General features: G+C 40.1%; 1 protein-coding gene across 1 annotated transcript in view; it reads left to right on the top strand.

The window, feature by feature from the left end:
- Positions 1–23,178, top strand: part of CNTN5 (contactin 5) — a 516,137-nt gene that overhangs the window by 488,363 nt on the left and 4,596 nt on the right. The window contains exons 19-21 of the mRNA XM_012801575.1: positions 10,399–10,585; positions 10,993–11,105; positions 22,066–22,234. Of these exons, the coding sequence (XP_012657029.1) occupies positions 10,399–10,585; positions 10,993–11,105; positions 22,066–22,234 (469 nt within the window). The remainder of the gene's footprint in view (positions 1–10,398; positions 10,586–10,992; positions 11,106–22,065; positions 22,235–23,178) is intronic.

The following is a 23,178-nucleotide window of genomic DNA, read 5'->3' on the forward strand; positions in this document are numbered from 1 at the left end:
TGGGGGCCTGTCCTGCACCTGTGTCCGTCAGGGATGAGGGCCTGTCCTGCACCTGTGTCCATCAGGGGTGGGGGCTTGGCCTGCACCTGTGTCCGTTAGGGGTGGGGGCCTGTCCTGCACCTGTGTCCATCAGGGATGGGGGCCTGGCCTGCACCTGTGTCTGTCAGGGGTGGGGGGGCCTGGCCTGCACCTGTGTCCGTCAGGGATGAGGGGCCTGTCCTGCACCTGTGTCTGTCAGTGATGGGGGCCTGTCCTGCACCTGTGTCCGTCAGGGAAGGGGAGGCCTGTCCTGCACCTGTGTCTGTCAGGGATGGGGGCCTGTCCTGCACCTGTGTCCGTCAGGGATGGGGGCCTGGCCTGCACCTGTGTCTGTCAGGGGCGGGGGGGCCTGGCCTGCACCTGTGTCCATCAGGGATGAGGGGCCTGTCCTGCACCTGTGTCTGTCAGTGATGTGGGCCTGTCCTGCACCTGTGTCCATCAGGGATGAGGGGCCTGTCCTGCACCTGTGTCCGTCAGGGATGGGGGGCTGGCCTGCACCTGTGTCCATCAGGGAAGGGGGCCTGGCCTGCACCTGTGTCCATCAGGGATGAGGGGCCTGTCCTGCACCTGTGTCCATCAGGGATGGGGGCCTGGTCTGCATCTGTGTCCAGCAGGGGTGGGGGCCTGTCCTGCACCTGTGTCTGTCAGGGATGGGGGGCCTGTCCTGCACCTGTGTCCGTCAGGGATGGGGGGGCCCTGGCCTGCACCTGTGTCCGTCAGGGATGGGGCCTGTCCTACACCTGTGTCTGTCAGAGATGGGGGCCTGGCCTGTACCTGTGTCTATCAGGGATGAGGGGCCTGGACTTTCATTTTTTTGTAGTCCTTGCCTGGCTTTGGTATCAAGGATACCTAGATTTATTTTTCCTAGTTTTATTTCTTTTATTTTTTGAAGCCATTATAAATGCTATCTTTTTTAAAATTGGGGTTTCTTTATTTTAACTTTGTATTATGAAATATTTTAAAATACACAGAAACACAGAATATAGTGAATTTCTGTGTACACCAAACTCACCTTCAACAGTTATTAATTAACAATCTGTTTTATGTATAACTCCATCTAATCAATCCTCCTGTATCATTTTGAAGCAACTGTGAACTATTATATCATTTCACTTAACATGTTTCATTTTTTTAAATCCCAGCATATACTTTTAAAAAATTCACCCTCACTTCTTCCTGAGGATGCACAGATTGGTAAATACATTCAGTTTAAAAGGAGCAGCTCCAAAATCACACCTAAGGCGACTCTGCCTCTAAGATTTCTCTTGGTCTCTTCCCACATTATTTGCCAGTGTTGCTCTCCGAGCGCGCACAGCTCACCATTCAGCCAAGGGTTTAAACAAATTCATACTTAGATCGTGAGTCATCCTTTTTATAGTTCTCTCACTTCTTGAATTTCCCTCTTATGTTTTCAGCAGTTCTTTCTGCAATAAACTTCCTCTGCTGCTCCAGTCTCGGAGGTTGTAATCTTTTTGGCATCATTTCCAGAGGGATTAGAGAACGTCCTCAAACAAGAAAGCCAGAACCTCAACATTTCAACCTTTGCAGTTTTGGCTTTTCAAGAGCAAACTCTTTCCAAGCTTTCGTCTGGTTTGGATGATTGCCAAGTCTTTGAAATGCTCATCTGGGGCAGGGTTGGTAGGGACACGTTATTCACCACCTCGCTATCCATGTCTGTTTAATTTCTCTAGGATCTCTGATTTATTTTCTTTGTGTCAATAATGTGCACATTGTCCCCTCCCGTCTGCCCTTTCTCTTCCTCCTCAGTCTTGATCCACAGAGACTCACAAAATTGGGATCTTCTCACAGAATTAACTTTTCCTTTGTTCTGTATCTTCATCTTTGTTTTTCCAACCAATTAAGTACTATTTCTATTATCATTATATTTTTCTTTCTATTTTATGTGGGTTTCAAATCTATTTTTCCTTTAGAATATCTTAAGCTGAATGTATCACTGATTTTTGACTTTTATTCCTTTCTATTATACATATGAAGACTATACATTTCCAAAACTCACCATTCTCTGCATCTCACGTAGAGTAGATCGTATATATTATTACGTACTTTTTTTGGTAAAGATTAATATTGTTTTGAAAATACTAACTTTCAGACCATAACTTTCACTCTTTCATCTAATTAACATTTATTAAAAAACTTTTTAATTTTTTTATTTTTAATTATTATAAGTACATAATAGTTATATACAGAGGATGCAAAAACAATATATACGCATTTTAAGAGATGTTATCTATGTATTACTTTTTGAAGTTGAAGACGCCGTTACTGGTCAAGTGTACCCAGACAGGCTTCGTACATCCATTTTACCTGCAACTCATACATTTTGAGGGGATGATTGATTTTACTTCCAACAAGATCTCTTCAAATGTGCATACATTTCTGGCACCTCCAGTGTATTTGTAGTGTTCGCGGGCTGTTGGATACAAGTGTGCAATGCCTATGTATCGCAGGGTAATTGGAGTATCCATCACCTGACATTTATCATCTTTTGTGTTAGGAACTGAAATGTGTTTACAGGTCATCTCACCAAACATATTCCGGTTCATCAGTTGTAAAGAAAGCTCTAGAACTTTCTCTACTCCACGTGCTCTTTGTCAGAGCATTTGAGTAAAGAAGGTGAAGAAGGGAAGGGAACTGACATTTGTAAAAGACCCGCCCTGAATTTTATTAAGAACAAAGTCAGTTATATTTACAGCAAGTCTTCTTCACTGTATTTTCCTTAGATCATTGTAACGGCTTCTAAGAAAGCTGAATACAAATTATCCAGTAAGTGATATGCCTTATTATGTTCCTGCTGCATTTCAAGCTTTCTCACCTCATATCCTCTAATCACTATTGAACTGCCTCATAAATATTTAAAGGTTTAACTAAGTATTGGTTATTTATCTTATTTGATTCATTAAATTGTATCTTTTATAGTAAAATTACCTCTGGGCACAAAATCCCTAATATGCATGCCATCTAATAGTGCTGCCAGCATTTTTCAGAGTACTGATTGTTAATAGCTAATTTAATAACTATACCTAGTGTTAAATTCAGGAGATTAGGAAGCTGGAAATGGTCTAAAGCAGGGACTTTGCCAATCAGAACAAATTAATCTTCCACAAGAAATGCGTATACGGGGAGTATGGAGGATTTTGAAACTGAGTAGAGAGGCATGGCTTGTCTTAGATGTGGTGTGAGACAGGAGGACTGCAAAAGGGGAAAGCACTTCAGAGAAAAGGCCATAGTGTTCCAAATGTATCTGAAGTTGAAGAATTAGTAGAGAAGTAGGCTAACAGTGAAAAGTGTCTGCCGTCTAACCCCCAGCTAGGCTAACAGTGAAAAGTGTCTGCCATCTAACCCCCAGCTTACCTTAGTTACAACTATTAACTGCATATTTAGGAATGGCAGTGAATTGGGAGCGTAAAACCAGCTTTTCTTCTTTCTCCTAAAAGTGCCCACGTGACCATCAGGCCCCAGACGATCCTCACTACATCACAGTGAGTGGTACCAAGCAAACCATTCCAGCATTTTCTGCGTTTCACTTTTCTTTCATCTGTGAGCAATGACCCAGCCTTAAAACCCCATTTTCTAGGCCCAAGAAAGCAAGGAAATAGCCTCTGGCCTCCATCTCCTTCATCTTTTCTTCAATGAAACAAACTCTACTCGTGCACATGAGGCTTGACCTCTCAGCCAGGCCCCAGTAGATTTCTCTCTGTTGTTCAGGGAAGATGAGTAGAGGCTTGGTACTAACAACCAACTATCAAGCATCTACCTGCACAGAATAGACCCCCTGGTCTGGGACAGAAAGTCTGGAGAGAGAAGTCTCCCCATCCAAACAAGCCTCAACTCCGTTTTAGAACACTCGAAGATGACTTAGGTGAGATCCAAAAGTGATTAGACAGAAGAAAAATCTTTGAAAGAAGAAAACAAGTGGTAAGGCTTTGCATGAATTCTTTTCCCTAGAAAAGTTGTTTTTATAAATCAGAAGTTGTAAACATACAGTTCTAGACCTCAATGAGATAAACCAGAATAGTTCTTCTATATTTAAAGAGCAATTCAGGATATGAAGAAAATGCAATAAAATCAAAATCAAAGTAACTAAAATAAAATATTCATTGGAAGCAATAAGATGCAAAGTTGATACTGCTAAATATTTAAACCAGTGCTTCAAAGTACAAACTTGAAAAACAATCCCAGAATGCAAAGGAAATGAAATTTACACTAAGGTGAGAGGGAAGATGGTAGACATGAAGGACGGAGGGATTCGGTTCGTCTCATGAACAGTAGTTATCTGCAAGGAAGATAGAATACGTGCAACCAAAGCAAAACCAAAATCTCAAAGCGAGTACAAATCAAAAACCAAAACTTCCAACCTTTAAGGTGAAGAAAGCCTACCATGTTTGATTTAAATATTAAAATCTTGAATTTAAAATATTAAACAGTTCCCTGTTTATCACCTCCATAATTAACCCAATACCCAAAATTATTTCTTAGCCCAACTCCAGCACTTTCCTCCACCATCACCTCCTCTGTCTACTCCAGCGTCTCTCCCATCTGTTCTTCTTATTGCAACCACTAATTCTGTAAGAAAAATTTACTAATTCTGTAAGAAAATTACTGAGTGCCTCTAGGTGCCAGCAGGAAGCAAACGATCACATAGATAAGTTAAAGTAATTTCATGTCTGATCATTGTAACTTATAATAATTATAATAAAAATCAAAGTAAAAACATGACACTGACTAAGGGTGGGGGGCTTTCTTTAGCAAAGCACCAAAGGAAGTTTCTCAATGACAGTGAAACATAGATGAAAAGACAGAACTAGCCCTTTACAGAATCGTGAGAACTTTCAGACAGCAGGTGCCAAAATCTCAAAGGGTCTCAATCAAGAATCTGATTAAATATTGTGTCCTATTTTGCTGGAAGGAGGTGGACAAGTGAGATGAGAGGAGGTTGGAAAATAATACGGAGATAATAACAGGTAGAACCTCGTGAACCATGGTGAGGAGCTTGGACTCTACTCAAGTAGAGTCAGCCCTCCCCAGTCCTCCCCAGATGTGTGCCAGCCCTCCCCAGATGTTTTTCAGCCCTCCCCAGAGGTGTCAGTCCTCCCCAGATGTGCCAGCCCCCCCAGATGTGTGTCAGCCCTCCCAGATGTTTTTCAGCCCTCCCCAGAGGTGTCGGTCCTCCCCAGATGTGTGTCTGCCCTCCCCAGATGTACCAGTCCTCCCCAGATGTGTGCCAGTCCTCCCCAGGTGTGTGTCAGCCCTCCTCAGAGGTGTCAGTCCTCCCAGATGTATCAGTCCTCCCCAGATGTGTGCCAGCCCCCCCAGATGTGTGCCAGCCCTCCCCAGATGTGTGTCAGCCCTTCCCAGATGTGTGTCAGCCCTCCCCAGATGTTTTTCAGCCCTCCCCAGATGTGTCAGCTCTGCCCAGATGTCTTACCAGCAGAGACACGGCCACCTTTTCAAGGGACGTTTTTCTGAAAGTTTGAGTCAAGAACAGAGGTGTGCATTCTATATGGGGGCACATTTTACAGGACAAAATACAGTTGCTTCTTCCATTGTAGAGAATGCGCCAATTTGGTTGATAATGAGGGAAGCTGCACACGTGTGGGGCAGGGGGTTATGAGGGATCTATGTATTTTGTTGCGAACCTAAAGTGCTGTAAAAAAAAAAAAAAATGAAGCCTTCGAACAAGTAAAAGGAACGATAAACTATTAGGAGTAAATCCTCAGTGGTTTTATATGCCTGAACGAAAACTAAGAAGGGAAAGTTCATAGCTCACCCTTTAGTCAACTGCTTATGGCAGAAATCGTGGGTTTTAGATCCTATAACTTCAAGTAAGGGAACTGGATGGGTGTCACATGAATATGTTAGAATCTTCAAATATACTAGCTGCACAGTTAAATGTATTATTCCGTAGAATCAACTTTAAAATAATAGGGTGTGAAGTAAGAAGAACCATCCTATTGTTTAAAGTTCAGCTCCATACTCTTAAAGATCTTGAATGATGCAGAGAATTAATACTTCCTGCCTGCCACTAATAATACTGTCTACTATTAATATTATATTTTTAAGTAAAAATAATTTTTGAAAGATAAAATATAATATATTTTTAAGTAACAACAATTTTTGAAATATAAAATCATAAAATAATATGAAGAATGAAAAGGAATCATATTTACAAATAACAAACAAATACAAATATTAAAACATGAAGAAACAGAATAGCTCAAGTAATGGAGGAATTAAAGGAAACCTGCCTTAAAACGACTCATAAAATGGAGGTATATTTACAAACAAGGTATAGAAATTCACTGGTTAACTAACTTGTCCAGCCCTTTATATAGACCAAGTAAGATTCAGATATAGACCTTCTAGTTTCTGATCAGTCTGGAGCTTTCAACACACTTGCAATTATCTTAGACTTATAAATGTTGTTGAACATGAAAATTAACCTTAAAATACAAATGATATAACTTAGTTGTATGTACTTTTATATTAATCTGAAATAAAAAAAACTGAAAATGAAAACTAATATAAACTATTTGAAAACCAGTGTGGCATTTTTGTTTCAAAAAGTGTAAAAATGTTTATAGTTTTGGAACCCAGAATCTCCTTTCTGGGATCTGTTTATTCTGAGGAATTAATGTCATATGTGGCAAACCAAATATATGACAACATTAAACAGCAAAAGTTGGAAGCTACTCAAATGTTTCACAATAGGACAATGGTTTAATCCTATATGATACAAAGGGATAATACAGAATAGTATTTTTTTAATGGGAATGTTTATAGAATCTATATAACTATAATGTTAGGAATGAAAGTAGAACAAAATTATAAAATTATACCATTATCGTAAATATATTAAACATATATAAGAATATAGGAATGGACACACACAAAACAAAACAATTATATGAGAGTCTTAAAATTGTAGCTTGTCTGTGCTTACAAGTTTAAATATTTATATCTTCTTAATGTTTTTAACTTCATTGCAAGGGATTTCACATAGAGAATTCGAAGTTTAAGAGTTGAGGAAATCTCTATGGAGAAAGAAATCAAAGGAAGAGAAAGTTCCAACTTTAGAAGATGTATGTGATTGGTGTAACCTCAATTCCAGCTTAAGAATTACTATTAAACTATGAATATTGTTTTATTTTCCCCTTTCAATAAAAAGATAAATAATTATTATTTCACCATGCATTAGCAACTCTTCCATTCTATTTTTTAATATTCTAAGTACCAGAGAAAGGAATGATGTATGAATTTTTAGATTTCTCCTTGGGAGATCTAAATGTCTGGGTTTCATCTGGTACAGAGAGAATTTTGTTTTTCTCACAATTACTTAGGAAACATTTTGTGTTTTACTTGAGATGTTTAATTTTGTGGTGATTAATCAGGACACACATTCGATATTTAGAAGTCAAAACTTTATATTAAAATATGTATCAAAATGTATAATTTATTAAATTTAATTACACTGAAACCCATTAAATTACATTTACAATAACATAACCAGTAAACCATTTCTAGAAACAGAAATCAGATCTATCACCAGGGGAAAACAAGATACGTGTCTATTCATACAACCACTTCTCAGCCAATTTTGTGGCTTGAAAATAACTTAGATTGCTTTCAGTACAAATGTGCTGTGACCAAGCAGGATAAGTTGGTTTTCAGAATTGAGAATAGTGGAGCCAGCGTCATACAAAAGATAATGAAGCTTGGTCATCAGCTGTGTGCTCATTCACTTCGGTGAGGAAGCAGGGCTAAAAATTAGCATTTGATCATCTTAGCCTTTTATATATAAATTGGGGATCTATGTTGAATTATCAAATTGGATTCAGTTGCAAAGAACTAAGTATTCTAGCTAGCTTATAAAAAAGTGGTTTTTTTATTTAAAAATTTATAAAATTATTGAGAGTTAACAGATTGCTAGTTGCTCTTGAATGAGTCGAAAAGCCAAATTATAGGGCCAGTTCACAAAGGAAATGGTGATGTCTTTTGAAAGCAGGACACCACCCACTTCAGAAGCACACTCCACTCTGTGGCTGGGAAGGGGATTAAGATGGCGTCACAGTCAGGAAGAATTCGGCACCTAGAGGCCCCTAGTATGATTGCCAGCTCTAGGATCCCACCATGCCCACTGTTTTTTACCAGCAAAATGACTGTCCTCCTCCCTCCTTACAATAAAGCCAGTGGCTAAGCAAGGAGACACTTTTTTTTTTTTTTGAGACAAAGTCTCACTATGTTGCCCTGGGTAGAGTGCTGTGGCATCACAGCTCACAGCAACCTCAAACTCTTGGGCTTAAGCGATTCTCTTGCCTCAGCCTCCCAAGTAGCTGGGACTACAGGCACCTGCCACAATGCCTGAGTATTTTGTTGTTGTTGTTGCAGTTATCATTGTTGTTTAACAGGCCCGGGCCAGGTTTGAACCCGCCAGCCTCAGTGTATGTGGCCAGCATCCTAACCACTGAGCTATGGGTGGTGGGCCAGCAATGAGACTTTTATTAACACTGGTGCAAGGGGGAAAGAGGGGAATTCAATCACTCATTGCTGTGCTTGCCAGCTGAAAAGTAGAGGCAGCAAGCTGCAGCCTGCATCTCACTTCTGCTTTCAAATCTTATGCACCTGCGTCTGACTAATACACATCCAGGACCCTGACCGCAAGGTGTCTCATAAATAGGAATGTTAGCTTTCCATCTTCTGCTATAGAGAAACACACACAAGAGTGAGGGAGAAACAGATGCTGGACACTAACGTACCCTACCCCCTGGTTACCCCACAACCATACACAGCTTCCTCCCCACAGTCCCATTCCCATAGAGTGCAAATGTCTCTTTTACAAATGAAAATGTACTCACCTTCTTTCCAAAAGGGAGAACCAAAAAAAGGCTCGCAGGTCAATTTGTCCATCTCAGGATGAAAATCTTGTCTTTCTAGAAGGAACTACATTTCAAAGTTACCTACCAATAACATACCATATATAAAATATCACAAGAAAGGAAATGGGTGAAGTTATTTCATATTTATAAATATATAAAAAATAATGAAAGGAAGAGAACATGGCTGATCCCCGCAGTCTTTCACTCATAGCGCTGCAGCTTCAATCTCTAACTTCCTCCTCGTCCCATCTCTCATTCTCTTTGCCGTCAGCCAGAACTAAGGCCGCGTGAGGCCCTCAATATGTCAGGGTAATCCCAGTGTTCATTCTTAAGACAAGACCTCTTTTTTTTTCAAGTCAAATATACATAGATCATGAATATATTTATGCATATGTGGGGTACAATGTGTTGATTTTTTTTTATACAATCTGACATGGTTACATCAAACCAATCAACATAGCTTTCGCCTCATTTACTTGATTATTGTGTTAATGATTTACTGTGGCCACAGCTACAAGTGGCAAGTCTAGACAGGCTCCAGAGTATCTCCCAAATTCCAAAGAATTCCTCACCGCCCACGTTGGACAGCAGTAGGCTTAGCTGGAAGAGAATCCAGGAAAATGTGACCTCTGACTTTCCAGAGTCCACAGTGCACAAAACACTTGAAAAAAATGGGTGCAGGGACACGTTACTTTCCCTTCAGTAATTAAGTGGGGAGAAAAGATTACTCTTCCAGTACTTCCCCAGAATAAAGAAGTGGGGGGCTGCACTTTCCTACACTGATGTGTGCTAAAGTCTAGGTTCTTAGACTCTTTAACCACTCTTAGGTTAGCCGTGTGACAAACGGATCTAGTTTGCAGGGAGCTCATTCTGGAAGGATGCTCTCCACGCACAAGCTGGGCTTCCACAGAAAGCCCTTTATTCCTTCCTGCCCTCCCCGCCCCAACAACACCATTTCTCTACATTGCAACCACTCCAAGGTACCACGAATGTTCTGTCACCTCTTATACATCAAACTGATGCAGCTTCTGTGACTCCCCTTTATGTGAAGCCCAGACGGAAATAGTGTTCGTGCCTCTCTCAGATAATTCATTCGAGGTTTCACGGGTTTGAATGGTAAATGGTCCTGGGACCTGTGAGAAGCATTTCTTCCGTTTCTTTGAATGATTCCTCCTTCATGTCAAGACGCCTTTGGGGCCCTTTCCTGTCACCAGGGTACAAAGTGGCAGGTGGTGTTGCTTTGGTGAATGCTGCTATGATGGGGCCATTTACGCCAATGCTAATCAGGCAGTGACAGAACTGAAATGTGGCCCCTCGGGACCTGTTAATTGGGTGAGACAGAGGTGTGTCTTCCTGGGGGTAGGCACTGGCCACATCCAGATAAAAATAAACAGGTAGACGTTCAAGCGGTCACAGTACAGAGGAAACTTTAAGATTAACCTGCCGTATGATAACTTGTTGACAGGTTGGTTACTGGAAAGACACGGAACAGGAAGATTCAGCAGAAACAGTCAAAACTCGGGGCAACGACTCCTCCATCATCCTGACAGGACTAGAAGGAAACACCCGGTACCACTTGACAGTGAGGGCCTACAACGGGGCCGGGTACGGGCCGCCCAGCGGGCAAGTGAGCGCAACCACCAAGAGATCCCGTAAGTGAGCTGGGCTTCTTGCTTGTTTCAGACACTGGGAAACATCTGCACATTCTGCACAGTCAAAGGGAGTTGGAGTCATAGCCTTGCTTCAAGGCTTGGGTCTGAATTCCAAAACTAGCTGAGAAAATTTCGCATTTATAGTATATAAAGGTTATCTTCGTGGGAAACGAGGCCAAGCAATTTTGACACAGAAAGGAGATAAAAGGATCCAAGTTCAAAAACTCAGTAGAGAAACTCTTAAAATGACACTCCAGAGCAAATCCCTCCTTATCTGACTAGTTGGAAGGGAGCCTATGTTGCCAGCCAACTACTAAACATGAAAAAGGATTGAAATAGTCACAGGCTTGGAATGAGGAATGTATTTGAGAATCCGCGTCCGTTCACGTCCACTTTCCATTCTGCAGCCCCCAGCCAGGCGCCCGGCAACCTCCAGTGGGAGCAGCACGGCTCCCAGGTGTCCCTGGGCTGGGAGCCCGTCGTGCCATTAGCCAACGAGTCTGAAGTCGTGGGTTACAAGGTGGGTGTTTCCTCCCTCTCCTGCACAGACACTCATCTCCAAAACCGTTACCACGAGGATGGACTGCTAGGAAGGCTTTGTAACATCTGCCACCAACCTTCTGTTTTTTCTAATCATTTTCTACCTGTATCTTAGAAAGAGACCCTTCCTATAGGCGGAGAAGCCGAGGGAGACAAAATCAATTTCAATTGCACAAGGTAGAGGAAGGGACGGTGTAAAACAAGCAGCAAGAATGAATATGGCAAAAAAAGGAGGGGGGAACGGGTGGAGGGAGGGGGTTTGGAGGGATCACTTCTGAGGTTTATCTTATAGGGGTACAAGTGAATCTTTCTAAGAGTAGAATGTGAACGTTTTAAAACAATAACTGAGAAAATGACATGAAGGCTGTGTTGACCAGTTTGATGGAAGTATTTCAGATTGCATGTGAAAACCCCACACTGTCCCCCAGAAGTGCATTAATGTACATAGTTACCATTCAATTAAAAAAAAAAAAAAAAAAAAAAGAATGAATGTGGCCTGCAGAGGGCTCGGGAAGCAGGGCCCAGGGCCAGCAGAGTCCAGGCAGAGAGTCCTGCCGGATTCGCCCAGTGGACAAACTGGCAGAGACCGGACAGCTTAGTCTGAGTAGAATGACTTTCTATTAACAAAGAAACAGAAGACAAAAAAAGAACAAGATGCGAGGGCCAACACATTAGGTAGAAAGTAGTCTATGGAGAGAAACAGCGAGCTGCATATGACGAATCTCACCCACAGTCATCCTGCTGTGTGCCGGCAAGTTCTGAAAATATGAAAACACGCACACGGTTTGTTTCTCAAAATTGTAAGACAGTTTTGTCTCTGTCTTTAAGATGCATGTGGTGTACATGTCAACCAATTCAAATTGGTCTAATTTCAAATTCTTATTCCATAATGTCAGATTCTGTTTGCTACCTTAGACTCTTCAGGGAATCCTTCCTGGAATATTATTCAAGATATATTATTGAGTTACAGGTGATATTTAAATTTTCCCAATGATACTATTTAGACAGAAAAGCACCATAGGTAGGTTTTTATTTGTATTTTATTTATTTATTTATTTGTTTGTTTTTTTGAGACAGAGTCTCACTCACTATGTCACCCTTGATTGAGTGCTGTAGTGTCACAGTGCACAGCAACCTCAAACTCTTGAGCTTAAGCGATTCTCTTGCCTCAGCCTCCCAAGCAGCTGGAACTACAGGTGCCTACCACAACACCTGGCTATTTTTTTGTTGCAGTTATCATTGCTGTTTAGCTGACTCAGGTTGGGTTCAAACCCACCAGCCTTGATGTAATGTGGCCGGCATCCCACCCACTGAGCTGCAGGTACCACCTATAGTTAGGTTTTTAACTATAGAGATGGTATAAGACAGTATTTTGTACATCATGAAGTGCTTAAATTAGGAAGCTAAAAATTGAAGAAATTATGAATGGAATATATTTTTTGATAGGTAGGTCCCATTGATACTTTAAGACGCAAACTGTAGCATTTGTTACATACTATAATCAGTATAGATCACAGACACTCTCCCACTCGGGCACAAGCACACATGGGGATATTGAATTTGAGATTTGGAGGTGGGGGAAGGAGCCATTTTCTGTATCGTTCCTTTCACCCTCTGCTTTCCACACCTTCCCCCAAAGGCCATGTCCTCAAAACTTCTTCTCAAAGGCAAATATACCCTTTAATGATCAGAGGTAGCAGCATGGCCAGAAAATGTTCACATACCATCACAAATCAATCTAATTTCATTAAAACTATGACAAGTAATCTCCCAAACTGAAGAGGCAAAGTAAAATGCAAGGAAGAGCCAGATGACAGTGCCTGGCCTCCTGCTAACTGGCGGGGCCTGCATTCTGGGCGCCTCTCTAGTGTTGAGGGAGAAAGACCCCGGGCAGGAAGAATGCTCGGCCATGGTGGGCCCGGGCTTCCCAGGCTAGGTGCCCTGCTCTCTGCTCATAGCACGCCCTCTATCCAGCCATTGCTCTTACTTATCTCTGTCCTCAATGATTCTAGAATTAATTAATTAATTAATTAATTGGGGCCCAGCCAGACATATCTTATGCGATTATTCATACACGTGTACTATCAAACGTGCATTTTCTCACATGACCTTCCGGGTTCTGAGTCGGGCAGATTTTAATGCAAATCCTAGTTGTGTAATTTTGAGTAAATTCCTTAACCTGTCTGAGTTTCATTGTCTTAACTTCAATAATGTCAAAATACCAACGATAATACTTGTCATACGGGATTTTAAGGATTAAATTAGATAATTTGTCTAAAATGCTTGGCACCTAAAAGGGGCTGATAGAAGAATCGATGCTATTTTTCTCATTGTTATTGGAGAAATTTTTAAAAATTTAACAAAGAAACTGACCTTTAAAAGTTGCCTGCCCTCTAAGTAAAGACAGCACCAGTCACCTGAGGACCCTTCTTGCTGGAACGATCCCTAACATAGTCTATTTTAGTTGTATAAATTAATGACATCGCCAGAGAATGTTGTGGGGTATTTTTCTTTTTTCTTTTTATTTCCTTGAAATGGTTGCACTTCTCTGAGACGGAAGAGCTCAGTTCCCCAAAAAGGCTGCTCTTAGCCTGCTGAACCTTATCAGAACCTCTGAAGCATGAGGTAACCCCCAGGGAGAGACCTGCGGCCAGGAGGGGCCCGGGAGGGATGGGGGACTTCCGAGTGATGACTAGGTTAGGTTCCACACCGGCCCTGGATTCTCCCTGGAAAGCAGGTTTTTCCAGGGCAGGTGGCTAAAGATGAAAGCTCCTCCTGACACAGGCACAATGGGAGCAGAATGCAATTAGAAATAAGAGCTGAGGATATAAACTAATAGATGAAACACAGTAGACGCAAGCTTTGCCCCCCTGGTTCTGAGCATCCCTTTGAGGGTAACTTCTGCAGCTTAGACAAGGATCTCCACGTGGCATGTAAAGAACTAGACGACCCGGAAGGAGGTGCGTACAGACATGGGGGAGCAGGCTGAGCATGAGACCCGGAAGGAGAAGCCCTCCCATTTGATTCCTGAAAACCACTACCAGACCAGGAGCAGCCCCAGTAAGTAGTGAGCCACTTCTTCCAAAGCATAATAGTGTGTGGCACGCCCCAAAACTGAGCAAACGCAGGACCCAAAACACATCATGTCTTTCTCTGCAATGTAATTCCAGAGAGACTTGACCTATTAAGACTAAATTTATTCTCAAGATGCTTGGAAAGTCTGAGGGCAAAGGGAGAGCTTTCACAATTAATTGGAATATCAAAAGGGGAGGTCATTTTATTTGTACCATTTTTTATGCAAACCACCTTACTTTCACAAGCAAAATAAATCACTGTAAATGTATGTATGTAGGTTTGAGGAGGAGAATTTAGACTTAATGCCTGAGGTTTAAAATGCAGGGATTGTGTGCTTCACCTTGTACACTAATCCAGTCTAAGATAGATGAATTCACGTAAGTATTTACCTTGAAGTTTTCCAGTTTGTGAAAGTGATTAGAAAGTAGTAAATATAGAGGAAGCGTAGACTCGTTCTATGTACATAACCCAGAAAGTATCCAAAAAACTCTTCTTTTATTTATTCCTGACATGACGCACAAGAGGCTAGATTAGTGCCTAACAGAGGCTAGGAAACGTAGAGGGGTGAAGGGTGAAGGGTGGTTGATCAATAGGTACAAATAAAGAGTAGGGCAGAAGAAATAGAAACTAGTGCTCAATAGATCAGTAGGATGACTATAGTTGTAATCTATTGTACATTTCAAAATAGAGAATAACTCAAATATTCCTACCACATAGAAAAGATAAACATTTAAGGTGAAAGATATTCTTAAAATACCCTGTTTTGATTTTTACATGTTATAGGAATGTATCGAATTAAATCATAAAATATGTACATTTTTATATATCAGCAAAAGAAGGGAAAAAGTAAATGATACATTAGAAAAAGACAGTGTTCTTTGATTTTTAGCAGTTGAACTTATTTCAAGTAGATAAATGCTCATGAATCCCTCTAGGAATTTTTAAATTTATTTTGCCATTTTGCATAAAATATGATAAGAATACTATAAAAATGTATATCATTACATGATAAAAATATAGTTTATATTAAGAGAGTAATAATAATCTCACAAAGTAAATTACAAAAATAGCGTAATAAGATAAAGCAGGAGAATTTGAGATTTGAGCAATCAATTTCCTAAGAAAGGATGTAGTATCTTACTCCTTCTGTGCTGCTGTAACAGATCATCTGAGATGGCATAATGTATACAAAATAGAAACTTATTTTCTCACAGTTCTGGAAGCTAGGAGTCCATAATCCAGGCGCTGGAGGTTCACGTCTGATGAGGGCCTCGTGATAAAGGTGTATTCTGCAGAGGGGAAGAAGGCCGTGTTCTCACCTGGCAGAAGACGGAAGAGCTAAAGGGCTGAAGCCCTTCATAAGGGCCCTAATCCCTTTCATGAAGGCAGGACCTGTCACCTCTTAAATGACCCTCTCTTGATAACATCACATTGGCAACACTTGAATTTTGGGAGGACACATGCAGACCCCGGGAGCAGGGATCTTGCTTCCTGATTTGATTCACACACTGGGGTGTCGACAACGTGTCCGACTACATGATATGACCAGAGGAAGATGTGATGATAAGAGAAATTTTGTTCAAAGATGTAAGGAGGGAAAAAAAGACAACTCTCTATCACAAAATCTGATCAGGGCCCTCAAAGGTGACCAAGAATATAGTGGGAAAAAAGGATGGAATTTAATCACATACGGTTGCCTCACAGGTGACACGTTAAAATCGAGTCCGTGCAGGCAGACGTGAGCATCGTCTGGGGCAAAATTTCTCCCTGCTTCATTTTTGACACTGTCTGAAGGATCCTGGACTTCTTGAAACTTTAAAAGTCCACAATTAATAGCAATAATTTCAAGATTTCACAGCTTTCATCAACTACCAAGAAGTATAGAAGCCTAAAGAACCAGAATATGTTGAAAAAAGATTTTTGTAGACAACACTTATTGTGCTAGGTAATAATGCAAATTATTCCTAATCAAGATAACTTTCCATTTGAGAAGTTGTGTCAAACTCAGTCTGTGCTGTGTTTATTTTATTTTATTTATGTTATTTTATTATTTACATTTCCCAATTAGAACCAACTGTCTCTTTTATTAATACATTATTTATAATTGACTAAGAAAATGAAACAAAAATTTTAAATAGAAATTTTTCTAATTAATTATTTCTCCAAAATAAATTTTTTTTCTTGGCCAGGACTGGGCTTGAACTCGCCACCTCCGGCATATGGGGCCGGCACCCTACCCTTTTGAGCCACTGGTGCCGCCCCAAACAAATATTTTTATAACTCGTGTAATTTGGGGTTTGTATCTAGAGTCCTTTTCAATTCTGGCACATGTGATAGAGTCTGAGCACTATTGGTATTACTAAAGAAATACCAACTAGAAAAGTATGGACTAAGGTATATTAAGCCATAATTCTTAATGATCTTGAAAATCATTTCTTTTCTTTATACTGTGAAAAAAGTCTACCCAGGTGATAAAGTAAAACAGCCCTTTAATATCTACCTTATTTGACTCATATAGATTGATGCCAGGTGAAAGGGAAAATAAACACTAAATGCCCGTGGCTGATACTTTCACCTGCACAGACAGGCCCATCCCCACCAAAAGACACCGCCATCCTCAGAGGATGCAGAAGTAGTCAGGAATTCACACGATGCTCCAAGAACAAAACTTTAATTGGTCTAGTCAACCTCTAGGTAATACCCCTTCCTAGACACACAACCCTTATCCACACATCTCCTACCTCTGCTTTCTATTTGTTCACAGAGCTAGAAGAATCTGTGGAAATCAGGCTCAAGGTTTGCTAGGGTTTTTTTGTTTCTTTGTTTTGCAGGTTTTGGCCAGGGCTGGGTTTTGAACCCACCACCTTCAGCATATGGTGCCGGCGCCCTACTCCTTGAGCCACAGGTGCCGCCCAAGGTTTACTAGCTTTTATACGACTCATCAATATGCACAGGGTTTTCACTTGTTTGTGCAGCTTAGATATCAGTCAGGGGCTTCCACACTCCTGAGATGATGTGCACTTTGATGTATTTCACCCCTTGTGGAATTTTGAAGCGCCGTATCCTTCAGCCTCCCAGGGAGCTTTAGGCTGCAGCCTAAACCAGTCCAGCTGATTTCCCTCATCTTCTGTTCACTTCAGATATGGAACTTAGCCTTCTGTAGTTTGTTTCCACAAATTAAAAAGACTTATTTAGTGGGAAAAAAAAAAAAAGACTCACCATAATAGCTTAAGTTGGGTGATGGTACCCAAGATTCGTTGCATTATTGGGCTGTGGATACATGAGATTCAGTACACTGTCCTCTTTATATCTGATTATGCTTTAGATTGTCCATATTTTTAATTGATACTGAAATGGCTCATATAATGTCCAGTATGTATATGAAGCAGATTTTATAAAAATGTTGGAATAGAGATAGAAAAGAACAATATACAAGCAATCATCTGAACATTGCCCCAAAAGTTCTGTTCTTAAAAGTCCATTCAGCCACCCCACAGCCGGTGGCTTCTCTGGCGCTTCACCTCCTGACTTCCCTTCATCTGCCTTTTGGGCTTCTTGATGACCCCTCCCCACCCACCCCATTGTCACTGGGGCTTTGGATTCCTCACCCTGCGTTGTAAAGAACAGTTGTTCTGGGTGGTGCCTGTGCCTCAAGGAGGAGGGCGCCAGCTCCATATGCCGGAGGTGGCAGGTTCAAACCCAGCCCTGGACAAAAAATGCAAAAAAAAAAAAAATACAGTTGTTCCCATCGACATTCCCAAGGTGCCCAGCTGAATGACAACCCTTCTCACTAATCAGGATCCATCCTTCTAAGGGTACAACCAGTAGAAATTAATTCTATTATACTTTATCACACACACCCCAATATTCTGTTACCATCAGACATTTGAGAACAGCAGTACAACACACTAATTTTTGTTTTATCATTCTTTTAGATAATCTTCTGCTCTCAGATTTTTTTAATATAGAATTTGAGGAACATCTTGACAATCCATTGGACAGCTTCCTCTATGCACGTACATGCATATACAGATCTTATTACAACTGCCAGTCTGTGAATGTCCATAATATCAGTGAATTTCCTGGACTCTTCACTGTCAATTATTGTTTTTGACATGTCATGATAAGTCCTTAACCTTTTCATTCATCTTTTCTAAGTCAGGATTTTAAATGAGCCAAGATTCTCTAAAGTTCCTAAGATTAACTATGAATTTAGTGTTTCTTTTCACTGAGTGTGCCTACATGAAAATGCCCCACTGCATCTCCCTGGATGGACTGGTAAAAGCCACATTTAATCTCAAACTCCTTTTGCAACCATTAACTATTTTTCCCTCCTTCCTTTACCTTTTGATACTAAATCTCAGCTGATCCACAAATTTTTCTTCAAGTCTGAATTTTACAGCAACATTAGATATGCATGGTGGCTGCATTTTTCTTTGTCAGAAAATTGTAATTTATTGAACTATAATAACAGTGTCCTCTAAAATAGTCACTCCCCTGCCAATCCTCACCAATTTACATACTTTCCCATTCCCATAAATTTTGCTTTCTAATTACCTTGTGTGGATGATCAGAATTCTAATTCATTATAATGCTTCAGTCAAAATCAAAAGCATAAATTCTGATATGTTTGTCATTTTTTAAGCCAAAAGAATGTGCTACATACATCCTCCAGGAAGTGTTTCTGAGTTGCCAAATCTTGACTTTGTACTCAGTCTGCACATTCCTGTAACATCAAATACTAGGGGTGCCAAAAAATGCAGACACGTTTATTGGTGTATTACTTTTTGAGGCTGAATTGCATTACAGCAGAAATGTGTAGCATAACGTTCACTCAAAAGATGATGTTAATCAAATAAATGCTAGCGCCACCATGTGGCAGATATGAAAAGAATGGCTTTTTTATTAAAATGCGAACACGTTCTTCGGCACCCTTTGTTTCCCATTGCAATACATGTCAAACTTCATTATATTGTTTATTTATCTTTAATATTAGACTGTAAGAACAATGCAGACAGGAACCATGTGGTCTTGTTCTCTGATAAATCCCAGAATATGGCGTGTTACCTGCACTCCATGAGGTGCCCAATAATATTTGGTAATGGTCTGAGCTCTCTGCATTTACCCTAAGGCTATGGCATCCATCTCAAGAAGGATTTCAATAGATCCAGTCATTGTACATCTTTTCCACTTATGGAGATGTTAATCCTCTTCCAAGAACCTAAAGTACATTTAAATCCATGAAAAATAACAGAATTGAAATGGAGGGATCATATATTACCAGAACACAAATAAACAGGAGAATCAAGTACCCGTTGGCTTCAATATGTGAAAATGTTTCTTTTCTAAAGTTTTTTATTTTCTTGTGAGTTCAAGCTCAAAACACATTTTCCAAAAGCAAAAAATATATATAATTTTTTGTTCTAATTTTCCATTTTTTTAATTCAGATTAATATGAGGGTAGAAATGATTTAGTTACATCATTCGTTTCTAAGGTAAAGTTCAAGTTCTAATTGAGCCCTTCAAGCAGCGGGTGTGCTGTATACCCTTACATTGTGCTCCTTAGGTGAGAACTTACCAATCCCCTTCCCACCTCCCACCAACCCCCAATCTGAACAATTCTCTTGTATGGACTTGTAATTGTTTATCTATTGGTTTCGTATTAGTACTGAGTACCTTAGATATTTGCTTTTTCATTCTTATGATACTTTATTAAGAAGAATGTAACTCATTCCAGGTAAATACCAAAGATATAAAGTGCCCATCCTTTTTAAGGCTGACTGGTATTCTAGGATGTATATACACTGCAGTTTGCTAATCTAGTCATGGCTTGATGTGCACTTGGATGGATTCCACATCTTGGCAATTGTGAATTGAGCTGCAGTGAACATTCTGGTGCAAATGTCCTGATGGTAGAATGATTTTTCTTCTTCTGGGTAGATACCTAGTAATGAGCTTGTGGTATCAAATGAAAGGTCAACTTTTGGTTCTCTGAGGACTCCATACTTCTTTCCATAGAAGTTGTATTAGTTTGCAGTCCCACCAGCCCTATAAAAGTGTTCCCTTCTCTCCACATCCACACCAGCATCTGCAGCTGTAGGATTAGTCTATCTTCTATGATGAAGTTGTATGAGTAGTCTATGAGTAGTCTATCTTCTATGACTCATTAACAATAAATAATGATGGCAATCGAAGGAGTTACTTTCTCTTACTAAGCTTATTAGGCACCAGGTCCTGTGCTGAGCATTTTATTTGTCTCTCCTCCTATCATTCTCCTAACAAAACCACAAAGTAGGTAATACTGTCTCTACCATAAAGTAGAGTGAACTAAAGTTTAGAAATGTTGGTAACTTGCCCAAATTTGCCTAGCCAGGAAGGTATAGAAGATGCTTTTGTATGTTTTATAGAAAGTTGTGGAGTGCAAAGCCACTTTTCTTTCCTTTATCAAGCCAGTCATATTATAATACCAGTTATGAAAAAGTACAAAACAGGGAGGCATCTATGGCTCAAAGGAGTAGGATGCCAACCCCATATGCAGGAGGTAGCAGGTTCAAACCCAGCCCCGGCCAAAAACTGCAAAGAAAAAGAAGCACAAAACAACAAAACTGAACAAAAATTCATTTAAATATGTCATAACTGCTGCTACCTGTTATATCCCAAACAAATTATAGTTAACTATTACTGGAGCAAATGGGTAGGAATAGTACAATAGAGAGACAGAGCACAGAAGTGATTGTAAAAATACTAACCCAGTGAAATTGCTGCCTTCACTACCCACATGGTCTGGTATAAATCACCCTCCTTTTAAGCCTTGGTTTTCTGATATGTAAACACAAGATAATTCTTTGTCCTAATTTGTAGTTCTAATTTGTAGTTCTGAAACTCGGTCATATACATATGTTTAGTTAAAATACCACAGATAGATGCCAAAAAAGCCTTAGCTTTTATACTCAGTATATCTAAATGTTGGTTCACCAAAAAACTGAAATTTTAACTTCTCAATAATTTTCTTTCTTTCTTATTTTTTTTTCTTGAGACAATGTCTCACTCTGTGGTGTCAGCCGAGCTCACAGCAACCTCAAACTCCTGAGTTCAAGTGATCCTCCTGCCTCAGCCTCCCAGTGGCTAGGGCTGCAGGTGCCTACCACTTCACTGGGCTAATTTTTCTATTTTTAGTACAGACAGGGTCTCATTCTTGCTCAGTCCAGTCTGAGCTCAAGTGATCCTCCTGCCTCAGCCTCCCAGAGTGCTGGGATTATGGTCCTGAGTTACTGCACCCAGCCTGCTCAACCATTTTCTACATCGTTAAGGATTTTTTGCTGAGAGGTTTGACAAAATTTTCTTTTTACTCCATTAAAATTCTTTGAACACAAGAGCTTTCAGAATTTCCTCAAGATAACATTCATTTTGATAACCTGGCAAAAGAGACTTCAACTGCTCTTCCTCCTCCCTGCCTGCTTCTCAAGTTTCATGTCTCTCTGTTGCTGCGTTTTCTCTCTATTCCATGCCCTAATGCTGTGGTTTCTTATCATTTTGATATATTTTTTTTTCTCTTATCTCTTCCTAGAATTCTCCTTCCTTTCTCCAATTGGGAACTCTCCTTAGCTTTAAATGCTTAGTTGAGACATCACCTCTTCTGGAAAGCTTTCCCTAAATCCCCAGAAAGGGTAAAACTGCATTTCCCTGGCCCCTTTACTTGTGCTACCATGGCAATATACAGACATACACATTATACAATTTTCTTACACGTCTATCTAAGCTGTAAGTGCCTGTGCTTGGCTTAGAATGTGATATTGAATCGAAATGTATATTGATTACATTGATTGCTGTGTATCAAATATTCAAACCTTTGTTATTACTCATAGGTTTTTTATAGGCAAGAGGGTCACAGCAGCAGTCAAGTTATTGAAACACAGAAACCTCAAGCAGTCGTGCCCCTCCCTGACGCTGGAGTCTACATTATCGAAGTTCGAGCATGTAGTGAAGGAGGAGATGGAACAGCGAGTTCCCAAATCAGGGTCCCGTCATATTCAGGTAGGTGTTGAATGTGGACACGACAGGCTTAATTTGGTGATCACCAACAATATCAGTATGGCATGAACACTACCAAAATGGGTATGAAAGCTTGTGTGGTCCAGAGATTTTGAGGGGTTTCACTTCTTGCTCTGAGCTTCGTATGAACAATGGTAATCTTCTCACAACTAAATCGATTGTTATTATTTGAATATAATAACTATTGATAGAAATATTAATTTCTAAATGCATTTCACTGGATATCATTATTATTGCAATATTAAGAGTTGCTCACTTTTACTGAGCCTTTGCTATATATCAGGCATGATCAAAAGTGCTTTACATACATCATCTTATTTAATTTTAGTAACTATTATATGAGGTAGGTGACATTTTTTCTGTTTTCCAAAAAAACATTTAAGTAACTTGCCTGAGACCACACTATTACTAAGTAGCAGCACAAGGATCCAGACCCAGGTGTGCTTGTCCCCAAGGCCACCCATCTTCCCCAAAACCACCGTCATTATTACACAGGCAGGGGAACGCTGATTAAAGGAAGGGAGATTTTACGAGTTTGAGAGAAAGTAACCATTGTGTCAAGTTAGTCAAAAAAGGAAGCAAAAGCTTTAATGAGATATGCAAATCTCTAATTAAGAAAGTAACAGGCAATTTTTCAATATTATATAAAATTTTAATGTGCATTTAATTAATAGGTAATTATGAACCTTATTTGTTGAGCAATCATTCCCAAACAGAATTATCAACCTAATGTGATGTCTGCAGTGATATCCTGGAAAGCTTTGCATGTGGCCTGATGTTATTCAACACATTTATCAACTTGGAGTCAAACTAGAGTCACTGCTTATGATTTTTTTATTTTTTATTCTACAAAGTGGGACAGAAAGCAAATGCCGTGTAGAGAAGAAGAGGATAGTTGGACCTTTGAGGAAAACTGTTGACATAAT

The sequence above is a fragment of the Otolemur garnettii genome, unplaced genomic scaffold, assembly GCF_000181295.1.
Source record: "Otolemur garnettii isolate 467f Iridium unplaced genomic scaffold, OtoGar3 scaffold00001, whole genome shotgun sequence".
Taxonomy (NCBI): domain Eukaryota; kingdom Metazoa; phylum Chordata; class Mammalia; order Primates; family Galagidae; genus Otolemur; species Otolemur garnettii.